The following is a 17,961-nucleotide window of genomic DNA, read 5'->3' as shown; positions in this document are numbered from 1 at the left end:
TCATGTTAATGACAGGTTTACTTTTAAAGTGTTAGAGAACCACTGAAGATTCTTGAGTAAGGGATTAATATGGTCATTTTGTTAGGATCACTAGTGTGGAGATTCAATGGGATAGGGATCATCAGACTGCTTTTGCAGTAGCTGGAGTGATAGATGATAGCAGCTTGCCATGGCATGAGAATGGTGAAGGTGGAGGAAATGGATAGATTAAAAGGGTAAAATCAACAATACGTACTCAGTAATGGTGTTAAAGGTGAGTTCTTATGTTTGTGGTATATGAAACATTTCCAACAGCATTGCCATTCAATGATGTAGGAAAGGCTGAAAAAAGACACCTTTTTTGACAGAAGAGAGATGTTGAACATGAGTTCAGTTTGGATATATTGGGATATATTAAGACATCAAGAGAAGCTGTCAAGTAGACAGATGGGCAGAGGGGCCTAGAAGACAGGGTGAGGTCTTTGTGGGAAATAAAAATTTGTGAACCATAAAGATGGTAACTGGGGCATTCCAAACATAATGTATATGTTCTCTAGGTAACAATGGATGAGAAAAAGCTGGAGCAGCATGGAGCGGTCTTACAGTTTTTGAGTCTTTTTCTCTGTACAACCAAATTGAGTTGAGCCCTAGGTCCTCTCCGTATATAAATCACTAATGGGAGAACATGATCTTTCTAGAGGAAGACTTCGTGTTGACTATTACAAGAAGCTTTTCTTGAAAAGATATAATCAGAGCTTTAGGCAAACTCTTCCAAAAAAAAAGGCAGTATAAAAGCCCTTAGCTTCACAGCACTTCATTAGCAGTCTACATTCAAGAATCTTACAAAATAATTCAAAACAAATATCATGACAACATGAGTTAAATATTTTTGATTTGGGGTTTTCATAAATATATACACATATATCATGTGCAAGACAATCCATAGGTTTCTGAAAATTAATGATTACTTGTCTGTTTATTTAAAGAGGAGGTTTATTTCCAGAATTGAATTATGCAATCTTTGTACTAAATTCTAAGTAAAAAACATTTTGAGAAGCTATAAAGCTATTTATCATTGTATTTAACTTTTCTTTAGTGTCTCTCATCAAATGAGTAATGTAGAAGCAGAAATATTTATATTTCATTGTTATTCAGGTGCTCCTCTAAATGTTTGGTTGGAGACTCTAATCTGAATTATGATTATGTGTAACCATTAATTTGCTGTCATAGTTTGATATACTAATGCAGGTCAGTGACAAAATACCACATTAAGGTACTGGTAGCTAATAGGAACTTGTGGACATGAGAACTTGTCAAAAGGCCTTTCGGTATAAATTAAGGAACATTTGATATATGTCAGAATGGCTCTGGAATTAGACCTTCAGGGCTCTCATTCTCAACCATTAATTAAAATAGAGGCTTCATCTGCATAATAACGTTTCTGGTTTATGTCATTTCTTGACTATTTATTTTAGGTACTGAAATTTCACTATGGAAAATGCCTTTTTATAATAGCTTGTTTGGATATTTATTTTATTTTCTACAAATATTTGGTTCCTTTTGAAGTTATAATAGGGAATCAAATACATACTTTGCATTCTGAGGATTAAAATGTTATTTCTAAGAATGCTGATTCTAGTGATTGGTTAGGCAAAAGCCTATTAGAATTGATCTCTGTTGATAAGCCTTTTACTTAGTTATTAGGTATTTCCTTATTTTTATATATTTAAAAGTTGTTTGTGAAATTAAGTAAATGAGATAGTATTTAATTAAAGAAGTTACTTTCCATGTTTGTATTTGAAAAACCCAGTTTCCGTTGAAATGTTCAGCAATAATTTTCCTTCATTTATTTGATGAACTGACTTCAAAAAGAGAACTTTAGATTTGTTGACAATTTTGATCATTTCTTTACATGGGCAATATAAACTTGGGGTTTATTTCTGCAAATATACTTTATTTTTAGTTTTTTTTGTTTTATAGAAATTATTGAGAAAATGTAATGTTTTTTAGTGATGAGCAATAATACTACTTTTCCCATGTTTGCTCTATACATGGAGATTTCAGACTCTCAACAAAAACTAAATATTTGAATGATTAATGCCATAAGCCAGAAAGTATGGTAAGTCCTAGATATGAATTATATAACATGAGTGCTACAACAGTATGAGGTAGAAAGCCATATCATCCCCATTTTATAAGTGAGGAAAAGGAGATTACCTTAGATTATGCTAGCATTTCCAACTCAGCAAATCCAACTTCAAACACATCACGGTAAATTAACAGCATTGGGAAGATTTAACTCTTTTATCATTGGAGACTCTGTAATTAGAGGAAGATACATATATACACTACTTATATATGAATATATATGTATTCATTTGAACAAATATAAATACATTTTATGCCAATACCATTAAGCAGATGTGAAAAAAATTACCTGCGACAGAAAATTATTATTGAAAGAATAACATTGCTTTTTTCTTTTGCTTTAAATTTTGACTGTTTTAGTTACTGCTCTAATTTATGTTGATATTGTAAAATTGTAATGTTGGCATTTGGGAGACAAATCCTTAGGACAGGAGGCCAGTCAAAGTGGCCTTGCCAAGTTGACAGAGATAGTGACCTAAACCATAATGATCTTGGTCATTCTTTGGATGTTTATGTGTTGTCTTATTTGCTATACAAATGAACTGGAAAGAATTAAAATGAGATTGGAAGAGTGCAAGATGCTGTTGAGTTTCATTAAGGAATGAGGGAGCAGGAAAAGCAAAAATCTACGTTGGCATTTTGGAAAATGACAATACTTGTTATGTTCCATTCTTGGCCCAAGATTTATACCATGTGATGCTTACTGAGACCCTGCCAAGACAGTCACTTTCAGTAACACAATTAGTGAAAAAGTCAAACTTTTTCAAAGTTATAAATATAGGTGTTGGCTTTGCTTCAGGCAGACTTGTTAGGGAAAAGAAGAGGGTGAGTGTTCTGAAGGCCAGAAACAAAATTTGAGACGAGGCAGAAAATTCTAAGTCTATACAAAATGTCCTGAAGTCACAAAGAAAAATATAGTGGATCCAGATAGATAAGTGTTTCCTTTATCTATATGGATTAAGGGAATTGGGGTAACTGTGAAGTAGAAGTAGAAAAAGTGTCATAGTCTGGGAGATAGAGCTTGTTCCAAAACTTAGAAATAAACTACAAAGTCATTTTGTTCGTTCTGGAAAAAAATGTGCTCATTATACAAAAAAACTGAAAAATACAGAACCATATTAAGCAAAAAGCAAAGATATCAGAAAATGAACTGCTCCAAGACGTCATCATTGCTAACATTCTAGTTAACACCCCTCTAGACAGGTCTGTAGACACACAGTGTGCAGTAGGACATAAATGGGGTCATACCGTGCACATTATTCTTAGCAATATATTGTGGATTTCTCGTCATGTCAATGTTCTATACCATTTTTGTATTGGTGGTATTGTCATCTATTTATGGATTTTTCACATTTTATTCATCCAGTACTTTGTTGCTTGATAATTATAATTTTAGCAATCATTTAAAAACTAAAACCACTTTAATGATTATACTTGTTCATACCTTTTCCCTCTTGTATGATTATCTCTATTACGACTTTTTTTTTTTGAGACAGAATCTTGCTGTCACCCAAGTTGGAGTGCAATGGTGCAATTATAGCTTAATGCTGCCTCAACCTTCTGGGCTCAAGGGACCCTCCCACCTAAGCCTCCCAAGTAGCAAGGGCTGCATACAGGCTCATGCCACCATGCCCAGCTATTTTTTTTTTCTTTTGTAGAGATGATGCTATGTTGTTCAGGGTGGTCTCAAACTCCTGGCTTTAAGTTATATTCCTGCCTCAATTTTCAAAAGTCCAAGATTACAGGCATGAGCCACTGTGCCTGAACAATTATAAGAAAAAAATTTTGAGAGCATCTTTTTAGAGAACTCCTATGTGTACATACTATCTGTACATGTATGTAGTTTACATGTAAATTAGAAATTATTAATGGTGTACACTTGCTGCCAGCTCACTATGGGTGGAACATGGTTCCGTTAAGAATTAATGATCACATCCTCATAAAATCCTTTATGGAAGATTAAATTATTAATCAATTTTACAGATACAGAAACAGAGGTCAACAGAAAGGTCAAACCATTTGCCCAGTGTGACATAGTTAATGTCAGAGTGAGTACTTGAACCTGGACACCTGGGTTTAGAGGGCTTGCTGAAAGCCATACTAATTACTCAATCTCTATATAATCCACACTCTTCTCAAACTATATTTTAAACATCAAATGATGTCAATATTTTTCTATGCCAATGCAATATTTGGAGTTACAAATACATGACTTTCCATATATCCTGTTATTGACAGTTTTTCCCAATATAAATATTGCAGTGGGAATACTTGTTTATGTATCTTTTGGCAATTTGTCTCCTTACAGTAATTTTTTTAGAAATGGGCCAAAAGTTAAGTATATTTCACATTTGGATCAACATTGACAAACTGCTTCCCCCCACGGCTGCACCCACTCCATCCAGTAAGTATGGAGGTAAATGTTTCCTCACAGTTACTCCAGCATTAAGAGTCATCAATTAATTATTTTACTTATTACATTTACTAATATCTAAGGCAAAAACAAATTATTGAATTATGTAAATTTCTTTAAAAATTATTTCAGTAGAACAACATTGAACATCTATAGGTCACTTGATTTTGAAAGTACATTTTGAGCTGGGTTCATGGTGGCTCATGCCTGTAATCTCAGGATACAAGGAGGCAGAGGCAGGAGAGTTGCTTGAGCTCAAGTGTTTGAGACTGGCCTGGGTAATAACAATGAGACCTCATCTCTACAAAAAAAAAAAAAAAAAATGCAAAAGAAAAAGAAAGAAATTAGCCTGTCTCAGTGGCTTCTGCCTGTGTTCTCAGCTATTTGGGAGGCTAAGGTGGGAGGATGGCTTGAGCCTGGGAGGTTAAGGCTGCAGTGAGCCTAGAAAGTACCACTCCACTCCAGCCTGGGTTACAGAGCCAGACCCTATCTTATTTTAAAAAATAAAAAGGAGTACATTTTGAATGGTACTGATCCATGTGTTTTCCAGCTCAGATCAGTAAAAGTCTAAATAGATTATTTGGTTTGACCTCGAAAAAAATCTTGATCTCATCACTTCTCCAGGGTTAAAATAGAATAATTTCCAAGATAACATTTAAAATTAAAGTTGTGCAAATTGTGTTGTGAGAATCTAAGCAAAACAATTTTACATTGAACAATGAGGGAGTATGGCTACAAGTAATGCTTTTTATGTATCAATATTTCTTCATTTGTTTAAAAACTGCAGAGAAATATTAATTAGCAGTTTGTATTAGAGAAAATAGATTTCATATATATATATATATAATCAAATTTTAAAATCTAGTACATTTCAGTGTTGTGAATCACCTATTTGATTTTTTACTATTATTAAGAATCTAAGGTTCTGTGATAGGCCGGGATGGCTCATGCCTGGAATTTCAGCATTTTGGGAGGCAGAGGTGGGAGGATTATGTGAGGCTGGGAATTTAAGACCAGCCTGGGCAACATAGAAATAACATATCTCTGCCAAAAAAACCTTTAAAAATTAGCTGGGCATGGTGGCATGACCTTGTACTCCTAGGGATTCTGGAGACTGAGATGGGAAGATCCCTTGAGCCCAGAAGTTTAGAGGTTACAGTGATTTGTGATGGTGCCACTGCACTCCAGCCTGGGTGACAGAGTGAGATCCTGCCTTAAAAAACAAAAAGGACTGTCATGACAATACAAATTTCCTATATTGTTTATTTGATTAACAAACTCTTACATTATTAATGACAATCATGACAGTTCTTAGAAGAGGTGTTTATGAATTTACTTAAGAGAATGAAGTATATTCTCTTTAGCACTGAGAGCGAGGTCTTGCTCTGTGGCAAGCCAAAATGGTACAAGTGCTGTGGAGAGACCAGAGTGAGAGACTCAGCCCTGGGAGCCTAAGGTTACAGGTAATCTTGAGGATGGCAGATATGAGAAGGTTCCTAAGAAATGACATGCCACATTGCTACATATGTGAATCACTGAGATACATACTTACAAAGCCAATTTCAGAACTCCATCCTCAAATAAATGCAAATTGAATTGTTTGAGCAGAAATTTTGAATAATTCTGCCCTTATATATATTTCTATGAGATTGTCAAAGCCTAATATTTTAAAAATTAGGAGCTGAATGGTAATATGTACTAATAATTGCTTATGTATCACATTGTATGGTTTAGACAAATGTTTTTACTTTGGACTTTTGTGGTACCAATTAGCTTAATAAGAGTATCTTTTTTTTTATCAGCATATAAATGATATATAATTCTTTTTCTATATTCTATTCTTTCTCCCCAAATCCCCAAAGACACAAAGGAATGTCTAGACTTTTAAAAATGGGAATGCAGCAGGGTAAAATAAAATTATATATATATAAAAATCACAAAATGTGTTTCTAGCATAAGGCAGAATTGGCATAAAAAGTAAGCTTTGGCAATTCACTAACCTTCACTGAGGATATTAATTTTGTTCAAATGGAAATAAAAAATACATGATTTTCAGGATTTTAGAGAGGACTATATATCATCAAAAATAATATGCATTACACAGGTGCTTGGTATTTACTAAGTTTGCAGTCCACGAGAGTATTTCCCCAGTGGAATCTGAATCATTCCGACCTGTGGTAACTGCTCTTCTGCCTTGTGTAGAAGGAGAAAAGAGCCAGACTTGGGGTGTGTGCCATTATCTCACTGATCCCTCCCTCCTGGGATCCAAGATGGTTTTTTGACATGCTAAGAAATTTGTCGTTGGGGCTAGTCACAGGCAGTGGCAGTGATTTCTCAATGGAGAGAAACACTGGGGACATTGGCAGACCAGATCCTCAAAATTATCCGCCTACTGTTCCTACTTTTGGAAAAGCAAATTGAAGTTTTCGTTTTTGTCATATTTCATAGTAAATTTCATTTGTTTTCTTGATGAGTTAGGCTGGAAGAAATAATGGCTCTCTCTAAATACCCAATTTATGCTTAAGGTTGGAACACAATGATAAGACTAATTTCATTTTGGTTAGTATTTTCTGGGGCTTTGTGGATGTATCCAAGAAAACTGAAGAGCCCTTAATTTTAGAGGAGGATTTAAGCATACATTTCAGTCCAGAGAGATTAAAAAATGATGTCATTAGCACCTCTGCCTTTAGGAGTCCTAATCTCTTAACGTGCTGTGATAATTTATAAGAGGCAAGGAAGATTTGGTTCAAGGAACCTTGATGAGTTCATCGACCATATGATGTATGGCTTCTAACACTATTAACAGGATGCCCTTTCACAAGTTTGATTTAGAGGGAAAGACCTGATCAAAGATTTTAAGGATTAAATGTGGTCCCTTCCTGCAGTGTTATAATAGTTTCTCTCCCTCCTTTACTATGTTCTTGTATACATTTCAAAACCTATAAAAAATGGTACCATAAAAGCAAGAGGAAAGCTCCCTTGTTTTTATTTCAGCTTTTTTGTTTGTTTGTTTTATAGTCTATGACCTAGTTGCCAAGATTTTCGGAATAGTTGTGGAATATTTTGTCTGAAATTTACTGATTAGGTAAATATCTAATTTAACCTTTAATTGGAGACAATTCAGGATATGGCATAGGATCCAATATAAAAATAGGAACTTATATATATAGAATATCACATTCATACCAAAGAAGAGGAAAGCTTAGTTCCCCACAACAATTATCCTCAAGTTGGGGTATTCCACTTAGTTTATACAAGTCCTTTGAGCAAAATATGAGATTAGTTAAATATTTGATGGACTTTCAAATATCTTCCAGGTTCAGGTCAAATATTTCTGCTGGGAATTACTGGGAAGAACATAGTGAGGGGCCTAGGATGGGAACAGCCATCTAGAGACAGGGAACATGGATGGTCAATGGCTATACGTGACTGCCTAGACTTGATGGCCCATGGTTCTTCTCTGGCATACTTGTCAGAAGTTGTCAAATGCTGTGTTTGAAAAGAGTGTTGTGAACCTTAGATTCAGTGAAACATTTTTTCTTTTCATCAGTAAAACATGCAAGGGTTTTTGAAGTTTTAGACTTAGATGCTAATGGGCAACTCTTCTAGATAAAGAAAGGTATTCCTTATGCAGTCTGAAGCTGTAAATGTGAAACTCTTCACAAAATAACAGTTTTAGAATTTATAGTGCTTTCTTTTAAACAATAGGACAGAGGTCATTTTCTGGAACATAATTCAGAATAATATTTTGCAATTTTGTATTCAGTTTTTTTATGAAGTTAATACTTGTCAAACAAGATAGTTTTTATACAGAAAATATGATTGCTTTTTATCATTGTTTTACCATTAGAATTTAAACAGTTCCTTTTTTACCATTAAAATTTAATGTAACAGTTTAAAATTAAATTGTTATTGAATGTCATTGCTCTCTTTTGATGACAAACTTTCACCTGTTTTTCAAAATAGTATACCATATACTGCACATAAGCAAGTAATTTGACTTTAAATAACAAATCAAATTAAAATTTAACTTAAATTCAAAGTTTAAAGTTTTTTTCCTTAAATTATTGGTTAACATCAACCTAAAAGACTATGCCAAGTTATGTTATTTAGCAAACCTTAATAATTGCCTTCTAAAGCCAGAGGTTTCTGGATTTAATTTTCTAGCCTTACTTTGGGTTTTGTAAAGCCTTAGAGTGGTTCAGTTACTTTATAGCAATGCTGCCCAACATGTACTAAGGAAGTAATAAAAATATTAAAAACCTTTCATAATTAAAGTTTAGCCTTGATTTATTTAGCCTTTCACTAAAGTCATAGGAGAAAGATACGACCTTCTCTTGATTAAATCCAATATATCAATAGGATCTCACTATTTTCACTTTACAACTCATCAAATTAAGGATGAAAAAAATATTTACCTCCAGTGGACAGGAATACAATGTTAACCAAACATGGTGGTGAGAACTTGGTAGAGGTAGTAGAGAAATAAGTTCACATTGATGTGGACATTGTAGTTAGTTCAAAATAACCAATGGAGTCAAACAGATAAAATAATCTGCAGCCTGACTTAAAATAATCTATATGTTGTTTATGTATCAGAGTATTTTTCTATTTGGGATTACATAAATGCAAATTACAGGAAGATTTTAACTATTTTTTGAGGAAATTATTGGACTAGATATACAAGTTGAACTTTTAGCTTGTGTGCCTGTTTGGATATGTGTTTATGTTCCTGGTTTCAGTGAGTATGGCAGTGCGATGAAAGAACAGTCTTTAATGTGTTGTAGTATAGGGCAAGTATGTAACTTCAAAGATCTTTGCATAGAAGTAAAAGCAGGTAAGCGAGGACTGAAGGAGAGGCAAGAGATCACAATAATGACCAAAAAAAGAAATAGCAACTTACCAAAGTCGTCTTCTATTTTCCTGCCCTATTATTTTAGAAATACAAATGTTAGGGCAGAGCCAGACTGCAGGGGACTGAGGAGGGCAAAGCACATGCTGAGGGTGGCTGTACGCGTGTGTTGTTATTTCTAATCACTAGACGGTAAAGGAGAGATGAGAGGAGGCCTGTTGATGGGAGGATAAATGCTGCTGCTTTGTCTCTGGTTTTTCTTTTTTTTATGGGACACATTAAGCTGATTAATATGCTGTAGCGTATTTAAATGCTGGGAGGATTAGCCTTGATTGTTTTACAGAAAAGATTAAACAACTTTGAGAGATTCCTTCATATGTGGTCCTGAAGTTGACAAAGTTGAACTTGTAAAAGAATAAACTAACAGAAAGTGAGCGGTGGGGAGGGGGAAGAAAAGAAAGTGGGCTTTTAGAAAATTTATTTTTCAAGAATGTGGAAGGATACTAGAAATAATATTGTAGTGGCAAGAAGTTGCAGTTGTGTTAGAAGTGCACACATGATGGTTTGTTGTTTCTTATGATGAAAGTAATTATTCTTTGCAGTCCTAAAATCCTGGTACGATATTGTTGAAATATTGAAGTTTTCATTTATCTCTCCTTTTTACAAATGAGTAAGCCTCAATAGCACTTTTACTATTGGCTTTAAGCTTGGTTTGACCTACTAAGATTTTTTTCCCTAAGTCAAACCATACCTCATTCATCTTTTGACTCCAACTCTCTGCAGCCATAGCTCAGTCAAAATTCGCTAGTGCTGTCTTAATTCCCAAAGGCATTGACCTTTTGTCTGTGCTGCTCGTAACTGACAACTCCTTGGTAAGTAATATTTTTGGACAGTCCACTGTGCTCAGCTGTCTCCTCATGTAACTTCTAAAGCACCTCATTTTCTTTGTTCTCCTTCTACCTCTCTGACTTTATAATCACACTCAGTTTCTCTCTTTAGCTTCTCTAGTTAAGAATACGTATTTATCATAGTTCTATTATGACTTAATTGCTCACTCTACATGCTCTTCTATAGAACTCTCCTCTATTCTATGCTGTCAGCCATCAGCTACCATTGAAAGCTCCAAAATTTAATGTTTAGCAACAAATTGTCTACTATCGGTGAGCTCACCATCAGCATCCAAAACTGAATTCTTCATCTTCATCTTCAAATTTTCATATTTTTTTCTAATTTTTTTTTTTTTTTTTTTTTTAGACAGAATCTCTCTCTGTCACCTAGGCTGGAGTGCAGAGGCATGATCTCAGCTCACTGCAAACTCTGCCTCCCAGGTTCAAGTGATTCTCCTGCCTTGGTCTTCCAAGTAGCTGAGACTGCAGGCGCCTATCACCACCCCTGGCTAATTTTTGTATTTTCGGTAGAGATGGTTGGCAAGGGTGGTCTCAAACTCCTAACCTCAGGTGTTCTGCCTGCCTCGGCCTCCCAAAGTGCTGGGATTACAGGCATGAGCCATCGCAGCCAGCCCTGTCTAATTTTTTTTAATAATAAAACATGTAATGTAACTAGGCTAATGAGGAAGATGATAGGCAATTGCATTGTCAACAATAGGAGTGATTATGGACTAGGACTGTATGCACAAAAAATATATAAAAACCAGTTTAGAATATCATTGTGAAAAAGGTCTCCTCCAACCAGGAGGAGATCTCATGTAATATCTTAAACCAGAAACTCAGGTTGGAAAGAAAAGAAGAATGGAAGCCACCCTGCTAGAAGTACTATACATGTGCTACACTGAACATTTTGAAATAAGCAGAAGAAACCATTGATGGGCAATGCAGGTTAGCTACATGTAACATGTTGTGGAAAACTGAGGAGTGTTTCATGAAAGGAAATGATCACTTCATGGAAAGCTGGGAGGAAACTTTGATTATTGCGATGTTTGCCTTATAAGCAAAATTGAAGGATAGCTAAGAGAATGGTGTAAGTAATACATACTAACTCTGTGAGAACAGTAAGGTATAGACTGTCTGTCTCTATCTGTGTATCTGTCTCTCTCTCCCTCTTTCTCTGTCTCTCTGTGTCTGTCTCCATAGAATCTATAGTGCATGAATAATGCTGGCACAGAATGGTTTCCTGAGCTGTTCACTAGAGCTTCTAGGAGAGGGACCAGTGAACATCCTTCTCTCCACGCTGCTTACCTAAACAGATATGTTACCTGAACCAAGAACTTAAGTTACATTGATCTAGTATAGAAGAGTAGCAACATGCTAGTGGCAACTTGAATTCCCAGAGAAGAGCTGCATGAAGGATTTCAGTGATTTAACTTAAGAACCAGGCTCTTACTTGGAGCTCTTAGAAGAGAGAAAGCTCCTAATACCAAAACCATAAATGTCTAATAGCAGCACGTTTTTCAGGAACCATCCCCATTACTGAGAAAAAGCTTCCTCATCAAAAACATTTCTTATCTAAGCCCTCATGCCAACAACACTCCACTCCCCATGATTTGGGCTCAGAGCCCTTCATCTCAAGCTTCTCCCAGCTGTAGATAACTTGAGTTCCATGGCCACAAGAAACTATCTTCTATTAAACAATTGTCATCTTTCACCTAGTCAGGGTATAAACTTCAGTGTCATCTTTACTTTTTCCCTCACCCTTCGATTCAGTTAATCATCATGTCCTATCTAACAAAACCTCTAAATTGCATCTCTCCTCCGATGTCCATTCCCAGGCCTATCCAGTGTCTCTCTTATGTCTGAGACATAATGGCAAGCTGATAAGGCTGTGCAGTGTCAAGGTATGGAGTAAATTATAAACTACAGGGGACACATTTTAACACGGTTATTTCAGAAGCACAAATAGACACTGGCATATTACAAAGGCATATTACAGATATGCCTTTGAAGAAACTGTTTTCTCTCTCTGAAATCTCCTTCCTCCTTTGCTCCCAAGAGCGTCTTCCAAACTTAGGTTAAATATCTCTGACTTTGTGAAACCTGTTAGACTTCCCCAGGCAGATTTAGCCATCCTCTGCTTTGTCTTTGTTTAGTACTTTTCATTTTCTTCTATTAAAGTATCTATCCTGTTCAACTATAATATAATTTTAAATAAATTAGACAAACCCAGTAGGCTGTAAACCTTTAGCAGGTGCAGCTCATGGCATTAATCATCATATCTCCAGCACATAGTCTCATGCATACTATAGCAGCTGCTCAATAAATATATTCTTAAAAGTCTATATATGAGATGAAAGGATTAAAATGACCCTGGTTGTTGTCATTGTAGAATTGTTTATTTGTATTCTTTCTCCAGAGTGAATTTGGTTTAACTTTCAAAAGTATATTCTAACAAGATAAAAGGATGCTTCTCTTTTGCCCTTTTAGGCTGACCTCTTCAACCCAAAGCCAAAATGTCCTCGGATTAAGACAGTTGATAGGATTAGTGTTAGGAAAGATTTCACATAATGAGATTTGGTTTACTTCAAGAAAATTTGGATGAATATGAGTCTCATGCAATATTTTAACATTGTAATTCGTCGCTGACTCTACAGGGCAAGGGAGATCATAACCCTTAGTCCAATTTAAGGATGATGAATTGAGGTTGTTTTTTTTTTTTTTACCAACAAGGCAGAGGATCAGAGAGGTCTTGTTTCAGATAGAAAACTGCAAATTGTATTTACATTTAAAGTAAGCAAATTCACTGCCATAATAGTTGATATTTTACCAAAGTAAGAAGTTGATATCATTATAGTGATAGTTGCTAAAATAGAAACTAAAAATCGATTAGTAAACAAATAACTACTCTGTGCTGTGAATTATGTGTTATGAGGATGATGCCAAATATGATGCTCATTCTGGCACTAAGATGCTTAATATCATGTTTGAATGTTAAGAGAAAGGAAAATCACTCAGCAATAAATACATATCTCCTGAAAAAAAAGAGAAGAGAATCATTGCCAAGATGGTATCAGGAACATGGGTCCAGTTGTCAGTATGGGAATCTTAGATGGGACAACATCATAATCAATGACACTTAAAATCTCAGGGTTCTTTACATTCTCACTGAGGATAGCCTGATATTACAGAGAAATGGGACTTCTGGTTGGATGGTAAGCATGAGGACCCTTGACAGAGGGCCTAAATGCTACCCATGTACAGCGATTAGGACTCTATGAAATGTCATAGGGAGACACTGTAGGTTCTTAAGCAGAAAAACAACAGAATGTAAATGGAAATTTCAGAATACTATTTTCACCATTGTGAGATGTTATGGATTTGGCAGGTGCTGGAGGTAGGGTGATAAGCTGGAACAACATTCTCTTGTTAAGCTTGGTTAAGTTTGGAGCGATTCTACTACTTACATTCTTAATCTAGTTATGGTGCTCTAACTGCTTTATGAACAGTTTCTCAATCGTTTTTTATATTCCTACCCTGGTCTAGGTCTGGGTCTTGTTGGGGGTTTTGTAGAACACTAATTTATGGCAGACATAGTTTTAATAGAGAGAATGAAGCAGTGAAAAGAACAGTAGGCCAGTGACTTTGGTCTCATTTAGCCACATCCAGCACAGGATTGTGACAAAGCCATTTGAGGTCCTCAGGCTTTTCTTTCCTAATCTGGAAATAAGACCACTGATCTTTATGAACTCTAAGGCCCTTCAAGTGAGCTTTGTGCAAACAAAAGAATTAAGGGAAGCTTCCAAAATACTCTCCTTATCATTAAGCAACTAAAATATTGAGCACATATTTTAGTGAATACTAAGAGGAAGACAACTTCCACACTTAAAATTTGATGGAATATTCCATCCTCCTACAGGATCGGTGGTAGGTTCATGATGACTGCAGTATGCAGGCAATTACCTTTTCCAAGAATGTGTTATAATATAGAAGAAAATAGCAGAAAATTAACCCTTGTAAATGTCACAGTGTGCTTACTGTATAATTTAAGTGGTTTAAATAAAGCTACTTATTTGCATAATGATGTTTTTGAAAGATATATCTTAAAAATAACAATACTATGCATTGATTTGAAATTAAAAATAAAAAGTGTAAATTAGTCTGGAAAAGATGTCATGTCACTATATTATTAGATATATTAATAAGCATGTGGGCTATCACGAAGCTAAATTTAGCGTGGAAATATATTTTAAGAGAATGGCTTTCTATTTTCTATTGAACATTTATTTTATTTTGCAAGAATTTATAAATTTTTATCAGCTTGTTAACCTCTATAATATAGATATGACTATATTAGACAGATGTCTAAAAATAAGTACCTCACTAGTATTACTTATCTGAATTGAAGTCCAAATTTGATCACTGCCTGAAATGATTTGTAGGAAACATGGTGTGAAACATCAGAGCACCCAGAGAAACACTAAAGATAGGGATTTCTAATGTCATAAAACCAAACAAATTATTACAATGTCTAGACACAGTCTAGAGACATGGTGGAAAATTTTTAATAAATTGGTTTTATAGACCAAACTGGACATTTGACGTAAGCATCATTTAATTTTTCAAATCAGTGAAATGATACATAGCAGAAAGTTTACTTTTAAAAGACGAAGGAAAATAATGTTTTATTCCTTGGAGTAATTTTCTTTAGCCAACAAATACAACACCCAGAATCTAGTCTAAGTAGCTGCGTCATTGTAGCTATTTGGGTGTTTGGCAAAAATGGAAATTCCTGAGGTTTCCTGCAGATACACCAGGTCTCTGAACACCTCTGAAATGTGTATTTTTAACAAGTTCTTGAGGGGTGTTTATTATGCATATTTAATGTAAAGGCCACTTTTCTAGAAGTATTCTTTTGTTCTTATTCTACTATTTGAAACTTTTGCCTGTCATTTTGATTATGGATGTTGGAAAGCAGGGTTCTGAGTTTCAAGGTTGAGTAACAGGATTATGCTTTGGTATCCAGAAAGAGCTGGACTTAACCGGTTGTTTTATTAATCATAAGTGGACCTTTCCATCTTCCATTTTCTGCCTGTAATTGAAAAAGATAACGAAATATGCCCTGATGTCAGTTATTAATCTCTGTGGGTAGACTGTGCATTTATGTTATATAAACCAAAATAGTAATATTGAAAATTATTCTATTTTGCCTCCAAAACACAGATTTTCCCCAGAATGAATTTTTTCATGAGTTGGCCTTATGATTCTTTTTTCAACAATAGAGACAGCAAATTTGTTTTAAAATTCTGTAATATTCATCAACTTTTTAATATTAAATAAAACATTCCTAATATGTTGGCACTGACATTAATTTTTAAGCAATCACAACCTCTGCTGGTAACACTACTGTTTAGGTTGAAGATATCTATCAGGAAATTCTTGAGATCACTGTCATTTACGTATAGATATAGCCTTTCCACTTGCCTTTAACTGAAATAATCATTTCTCTTTCACTCCCAAATGTATTACAAACAAAAACGCTGAGTTCACAAAAGGAGATTATCTCCAATTTGAAGCTAGTAGCTGTCAATAATTTACTTGATAGCAAATACCATATCTTATTAGCTAAGTACTTCTCATGACTCACAAAGTTTCCATGCAGTTGCTTCCTAGGCTATGTAAGTCAAGGAGTTTTAGTTAAATTTAATTGGCCCTATGGCACTGAAGTAGGAGAAAATTATATTTTGAAATTTGGGCAGCTTTATGTTAATGAAGTTTCTTTCGAATCAGAATTTTAGACCCAGGCAACGCTGGTTTATTGTCTTCTTCAGTGACTTAATCAAGAATCATACTTTGTTTACATCAATACAGCTGTCTATAAGTATTGTAAGTTAAGTTGGTGTTCACTTCCTGAAAACCAGATCATCTTATTTGTGAGTTTAACTTTTGGGCTACATGACTTAAATAATTAATAGATAAATGTCAATGCCTTCAATTCAAATTCCTTTTTCTCTTCCAGTTGTCTTCTTTCTTTTGCACTACATATTTTTGTTACAATATTCCTTATTAAAGTTTGAACTCAGAAAGGAAGAGATCTTCTCACATTTTAACAATCAAATTTTATCATGTGGTCTTGTATTGATGGTAATTTCCTGAAACACCAATGTTCTCCCACTACCTTGTTCTCCTGCAAATATATTGGTCACTGCTATATAAATTTGAAGATTTCTTCCAGAAAAATCTTTAATGCCTTGGTGAGGTGTTAAGACTGATGAATCTGACTAATCTGACTATGGTGAAGTCTAATAAGAATTGCTTCTATAGTCAAGATGGTTCATGAGAAGATCATTTACTTACGTTTTCATGTATCTTGTCTCTCTTCTTCCTGACTCGACAGCGCCTCCCACAGTTCGTATTGTGCACTCAGGCTTGGCCTGTAACATTGAAGAGGAGCGCTACTCTGAAAGGGTCTACACTATCCGGGAAGGAGAAACCCTAGAGTTGACTTGTCTAGTCACAGGACATCCACGTCCACAGGTGAGTCCTGAACTGTGACACTGGAGAAAACATCCTGACTTTTCTCGGAAGTCAACAAGTGTATATTTTAGATTATTTAGCTAAAACTGTGTGTGTGTGTGTGTGTGTGTGTGTGTCTACCTGTCTGTGTAACTCAAGTGCAAATATATGTGCAATGCCGGACGAGAATGGGGAATTCAGAACATTCAAACTTGAGCTATTCCTGTGTATAACATGAAAAAAGAAATTTTTGTTTTGATATTATGAGAAATGTAGAAGACACTTCTAAGGAAGCTGTTAAACAGGCAGCTACAAAAATATCTCAGTAGGATAACAATTCATATGGCAATGAGTTTATTTTAAAACGTGGAACATGATTTCATGATGACATAATTGCAACTGAGAGGTGTTTGTTCTGAAGAATGTGATGCATGAGGTCACAGGTACTTTTCTTACTCCTAGTCATTTTATTCATAGAAAACCTTGAAAAACAAACAGTTGCAGATTGTGTATGCACTCGGGCCTTCAGAATCATCAGCTACAGCTTTCTTCAGCTAATTTAATGAAACAATAAAAATGGAGACTTTTAAAGGGCACTAAAATTACAATGATATATAAAGAAAGCCCAGGTAGGGTGGCTTACACTTATAACCTCAGCACTTTGCGAGGCTGAGGCGTGGAGATATCTTGAGGCCAGGAATTGGAGACCAACCTGGGTAAAAGGAAGACAATGTCTCTACAAAAAAAATTTTTTTAATTAGCCAGGCTTAGTCTCAGCTGCTCTGGAGGCTGACATGGGAGAATCCCTTAAGCCCAGAAGGTTAAGGCTGCAGCGAGTTATATTTGCACCAGCACATTCCAGTCTGGGCAACAGAGAGAGACCCTGTCTCAAACAGATAAACAACAGCAAAACAAATCCCCAAAACAGGACAAAAACCTTGAAGAAACAAAAGAAACAGTTAGATAGAAGAAAGATATTTAGGTTTTACATATATATGATGCAAAAATCTAATTTGGATGCAGAATATTGGAATGTTTTACTCAGTAATTGATCATTCTTATTGTCAGTAACCTGACTACCTCAAAATTCACATTTGTAATCAACACAAGCACTATGGTAGGAAAAGAAGTCTTATTTAGTAGACAAAGTTAGATATTTTAAGTAT

General features: G+C 35.1%; 1 protein-coding gene across 4 annotated transcripts in view; it reads left to right on the top strand.

The window, feature by feature from the left end:
* Nucleotides 1-17,961, top strand: part of MDGA2 (MAM domain containing glycosylphosphatidylinositol anchor 2) — an 868,798-nt gene that overhangs the window by 373,555 nt on the left and 477,282 nt on the right. For 3 of the 4 annotated variants that reach the window (XM_021668181.2, XM_064365839.1, XM_021668182.2), the window contains one exon: nucleotides 16,677-16,816. In XM_021668181.2, the coding sequence (XP_021523856.1) occupies nucleotides 16,677-16,816 (140 nt within the window). Of the gene's footprint in view, nucleotides 1-16,676; nucleotides 16,817-17,961 lie in introns of those variants that run through there. The other variant, XM_021668184.2, reaches the window with a different exon arrangement.

The sequence above is a fragment of the Aotus nancymaae genome, unplaced genomic scaffold, assembly GCF_030222135.1.
Source record: "Aotus nancymaae isolate 86718 unplaced genomic scaffold, 86718_ANA_hifiasm-v0.15.2.pri h1tg000062l, whole genome shotgun sequence".
NCBI lineage: Eukaryota > Metazoa > Chordata > Mammalia > Primates > Aotidae > Aotus > Aotus nancymaae.
The sequence above is the reverse complement of the archived record's forward strand: the minus strand, read 5'-3'. Positions and strand labels throughout refer to the sequence as shown.